This window comes from Glossina fuscipes, unplaced genomic scaffold (genome assembly GCF_014805625.2).
Source record: "Glossina fuscipes isolate IAEA_lab_2018 unplaced genomic scaffold, Yale_Gfus_2 28, whole genome shotgun sequence".
NCBI classification, from domain to species: Eukaryota; Metazoa; Arthropoda; class Insecta; order Diptera; family Glossinidae; genus Glossina; species Glossina fuscipes.
Window position 1 is genome coordinate 3925386 of NW_023998423.1, and position 5503 is coordinate 3930888.

Below are 5503 nucleotides of genomic sequence, written 5' to 3' on the forward strand. Positions count from 1 at the left end.
TAAATTGTACAAGTGATAATTGCAAGCGGCGGAAGGCATGCTTTTTATCTCAACGCTCAATATAATGAAATAAAACTTTTTTGTTCGTCGTTATTGTAGTTGTATTGTTGTTGTTGTTGTTGCTGCTAGTATTTGCTCTTTTTGCTGGTATTGAAACGAGAAATGAAAATTTAACGGTATCTTTTGTTAAAATTAATAATAATAATAATAATAATAATAGTAACTACTTTGAGAGAATGTTGAGCGAGTAAAATCAAATTTAATTTTAACAATTTCGTGAATAAAAATAAACGTTTTGTGCAGACTGTGTGTGTGTGTTTTTTAATTCATTTCCCTGCTTAAAGATATATAACTATGTGTACTTAATAATAAATATATATGTATATCGCGAAGGGAAAAGCCGTCGGCATTTTATTGTTTCCTCAGTTAAGAGATAATTTTTTCAATTTCTTCTTTTAAAATAAACGTCAGGTGCGAAGTATTATTATTTTAAGTAATTAAGTGATTTTAAGTGATAAGCCAGCCAGCCAGCCGGCCAGATCATGCACCCAGACTATAGTCTGGTGTTGCAAAAGTGTGCCTCCAGTCCGCGTTTATGCGTACAACAAACTTTAACCATTGCTGCTGATTATTTAATACCGCCGCCGCCAGCAATGGCTGCCACGGCCACGTTTGCAGAATGTTGTAAAAATTCGCAGCCAACAAAAGGCGATGAGTTTGTCCGAATCGATAGCGATGAAGATGAAGATTGTGACAATCTTACCACTACTACAACAACTACCGTTAGCACATCGAATCGTCGGCATCCATTATTTATTGGCGAAAATGAGGATGACGATGAGATCGTAGACGAAGAACTCGATGAGACTAAAAGTATGTGCAGTGAATTATCGGTGGGCCGTGAAGTTCAAAATGTAGATGACTTAGAAGGCACCACTTCCAAACCCCCTAAAGATCCCGGTGGAAGAGTCAGCTTACTGGATATGAACGATAATCAGTCAAATAGCTCTCAAGATGAAGATACCAACGCCGATACTGTGCGTACGTCTAAGTCAACGCAAAGAAATCCTTTTGCTTTGGCCTCCAGTTTAAGATTTTCTGTGCCATTCGGTTTCCCCACAAATCCCGCCTGCCCAGCAATTTCTCCCTTTCAAGAGGAGTTTCTTAGGAAATCGCACCTTTACGCCGAGGAGTTGATGAAACACCAAATGCAATTAATGGCAGCAGCAAGAGCAAGTGCCTTTAGTTTACGCAGCACGCAAAACACGGCTCTGGCGCAATCTCCTTTGTCAGTGAATTCGTTTAGTAAAATTGGCCAAATAAGTGCCGCGGCCGCCGCCGCTGCTATGGCCAGCAATTTAACAGTGCCACCTCAACAATATAATTTCCAACCGCAGCATTACGCAGCGGTGCCCAGCGACACGTTGGCTAAATTAAGTGCTCTCAGTAAACAAGCGCCTTCCACGCAGGTAATGTCCACACTGAATCAACTGCAAACGCAGATGCAAGCTCGCCTGCCATCCGCTTTACTAAATAACGATCACGAGCAATTGCATGAGAGAGCCTTAAAATTTAGTATAGATAATATATTGAAAGCCGATTTCGGTAGAAATCAGTATAATGATTTAAGCGAATGTAGTAGAAAAGCGAATAATGTGAGTAAAATTGCTCGCTCGTCAAAGAGGAATTTAACAAACAATCATGCAACTAATTCCAATGATATAAGCGATGCATTGCCATCGCCAACGCAAACATATTCTACTTCGGTATCGGTAGCTAGTATGTGCACGAATAGCAATGACTCAAGCAGTACAGTAGTAAGTAGTAGTTATGGTGGCGGTAGTTCTGTGGATTTAGTAAAATTATCTCCCTTACAAACTCCCGCTGTGTCACCCCAATCTCAAGCGCAGCCAACAATAGCATCAGCCCAACCAACAACAGCTCTATTAACATCTACCTCATGTAACAATTCAACAGAAAGTGCCAAAGTTACCGGTAATTGTGCAAGTAAATCTTCACTCGATGACAATAAAGAGACATGTTCCAGCACGAGCTCAACGAGTGGTGGCAGTGGACCAATTGTCTGGCCAGCTTGGGTATATTGTACACGTTACAGTGATCGTCCTAGTTCGGGTGAGTTTATCAGATTTGCACATAAGTGGATTTTACAAAAGGCCTGAAAAGGGTCTGAATCGTCTGTGATGTGAACAAAACACTTAAGAGTCAATTGGTCTCATCTACAGTAGGTAATGAATATGCTTTATTAGGTCGAGTGATCTGCAATCGAAAATGTGATCAATTGGAAATTTTCATAGACGTTTGCTCTACTTTTCTTAAATCATTAAATTTTCTAATAGTGCGTCATAAACACAGTCCCGTTATATCTACTGCTACGTTTTTCCGATTCCTGTGCTGTACAAAATCGTAATCTGTCTTATCAGTCTATAATAGAATTGATTGACAAGTATTTCTACGAGCCGACTTAACCATGGGATTTTATAGGACGACGTGCTACCGTTTAGCCCAATTCGCCGCTTCACGCAAAACTCTGAAGAATTAATTTTGCTTTCAACGATTGGGTAGACTTTTATTATTTATTGTATTGATTTTATATTTATTGTTATTTATTATTTATGTTTATTATTATTTCTTTTTTTTTTTACATTTATTTATCTATGTATACGCAACATTGACTTCATATAGGAAGAAACAAGTATTGCCACTTCCGCTTCAAGTTTTCATTAGTCATTATGAAGAATTAGTCATTAATTTTTTTCTTAAGGCAATAACAATATGGCAGGTAGGATTTATCGTTGAAAGGTGGCCTTGGCAGAACATCTCAGACCAGCTAAGTCGAAATAGGACAAAATTAATATTACTTTAATTGCGAACTTCGAGAAAGCGAATGCAATAAATATTATATATGTATATATGTATTCAACGGGATATATAACATTTTGGATATAATATCTCCGTTAATTCATCTGAACAAAAATTAATAATCATCAAGTTTAAATGGAGTGACAGCTCAAGCCATGTAATCAGTATTGATGTTTGCGATAAGATAACAAGCAACAAATATAATTTGGTGATGGAAATGGGAGAGCATGGAGACATGAGATAATAAGCTTAGATAAATCAATAAGTAAAGTCGGTACGAATAATGAAAGCGGGAACACGACGGGTGAATAGTCACAAAAAGTGAATATCTATCTCAATGGACACAGCTAGCGAATATCTAGCCGACTGTCTCAAGTGATGCCTGCCGATGAATCAACTGGGATTGGAATACATTTCTAAGTTGACATATATCATATATTTTAACTCTATCTCTATTACATTGTACGTTCGACCTCAGAGTAATAAATTGCTGACTAAAGAAGTTCTTCAGATCGCGAATACACGAACTGTATTTGTCTTCACATTCGAATTGTGTTCTAAAATCGGCTCAAGTTCTTACAGAATATAATTTTGATTAAATGTAGACGTAGTTGTACTTGATGGCGTTTCAAGAGAGGATCTCTGGGTGTTGCAACTATAACGATATCGTTGTATTATGTGATATATGTAGGGGATATCTATTAAAAATTAGAACCAAAACAATTTACATAAAATTATTGCTGTGAATTCTCATAAGAAAGATAACTTAAGCTAATCTTGATTCCATCATTTGTTTACATAATAATAAAATTTATTGCATTCATATATGTATGTGCATGCATATGTATGCATACAAAGTAACGTAAAAACATTTTAGGTTTATCAATGCAAAATTTGCTGAGATGCTAGTCTGTAATATGCCTTTCTCTTTTTTCTTGTCTCATAAGGCTTCCTTAAATATAGTATAGAAAATTTGCTAAAGTAATATATAAGCATAAATGCACTTACGTCTATTGTGTGAGAAAATATGAAAATATTCATAAAGAGGCTGAGAACCATATTGTAATTGGCGAATAGGAGTGAGAGTGAAGCACAGAATGGCATAGAGAAGCAATTCGTTAAATGATAATTCAGAGAGAGAGAGAGAGAGAGAGAGAGAGAGAGAAGAGAGATAGAGACAGAGAGAGGGAGAGAGAGAGATTGAAAGAAATGGTATGAGAGTGAAAGACCGAGGAAGAGACTGAGCGCACTGGGCATAATTTGAAGGGATTGTATGTGTGCAACAATTGTGTGGTACTTATTAATAAGTTTACAACATATTGTACAGTGCCTGCGTACTTACAATAAAGTAAAGAAAATCCTGTCAAAGTTTTTCATTTCTATCACACACACACACACACACACACACACGCACACATTATGTAGAGGAATTTCGCCTATTTCCGTAAATAGTTGTTGAAAATTTTCAACTATAAAAAAATTCAAAAGTTTAATGGTGTGATAAATTTTTTCACACCATAGTCCAAATATATATATAGGAATGATTATGCAGTATTAGCGCAAGTAAAAACATATAATAAATGCAGAGTTTATATGAGGCGAAACAAATGAATTCGCACGCATAGTAATTCAACTAAGAAATGTAATATGCGACGATATTTTTTTTAAATTGAAAGAAAATCGAAGATTAATTTACTTAAGATTTTCTTGAACAAATTTAGAATAATTTTTTTTGCACCAAAGGCTTACATCTTAGACTCACCTTTAGTTGTAAGCTCTTAATGAAAATATTATCGATTTTTCTTTGTCTAAAGTTTTACTCACTTTGTTAGCAACTTTGTGTACGTGCACGTTCCTCATACCCCAGCGATAGATACAAAAATTTTAAAAATTAATTTACAGTTATGAAAATTTTACATATCATTGCTAAAAAAATAATTTTATTACAGCTAACTGTAAGATACATGTATATATTGTTAGGCAACGTTAGATTTTTAGTCATATCTATTCGATCATCAGTTCGTTCCTTTCTTAAAAACTGTACTAAGTTACATATTTCATAAAGTGTTTCTAGGTTAAAGTAGGATAGTCTCCTACTGCCTAGGTTTGCTTTTTTAAGAAGTTTTTCCTAAAATATGTTTAGCATAACCCAAACACTTCTTGATTGTGTTATGCAAGCACGGTAAGAAGAGAAGAGAAAGTACGGATTACGGATTCATTACATTCCATTAGCTTATATATTTGTATTAATTGTCATAACATATGCTGGAGTATATATCGCAAATAGCATTGATATTCCTCGGAAAAACAACTACGCAATCGCCCTATGTGACATGATAATAGTATGCGGTGTTATAGTTGTTGATTAGAGATTTTTAATCCCTAAAGCGAGCGCTCTTTATATATATATATATATATCTGTCTGAAATAAAGTGAGTTTCAATTAATTTCTACCTCGGCCACGTCCTCCTCTGGAACCACCAACAAAACCTTTTCCAGTTGGCATCTGAAATGAAATCGTGTCCGATAAGATGAATATCAATATAAATAAATAAACGAATATAAATCCTACATCGTATATTCGTTCTCATTTGTTTTGCATGTATTGTGCCGCTTTAAGAAT

General features: G+C 35.4%; 1 protein-coding gene across 1 annotated transcript in view; it reads left to right on the forward strand.

Moving 5' to 3' along the window:
- Positions 1-271: 271 nt before the first annotated feature.
- Positions 272-5503, forward strand: part of LOC119636491 (homeobox protein invected) — a 93161-nt gene continuing 87929 nt past the window's right edge. The window contains exon 1 of the mRNA XM_038031858.1: positions 272-2133. Within this exon, the coding sequence (XP_037887786.1) occupies positions 543-2133 (1591 nt within the window). The 5' untranslated portion in view covers positions 272-542. The remainder of the gene's footprint in view (positions 2134-5503) is intronic.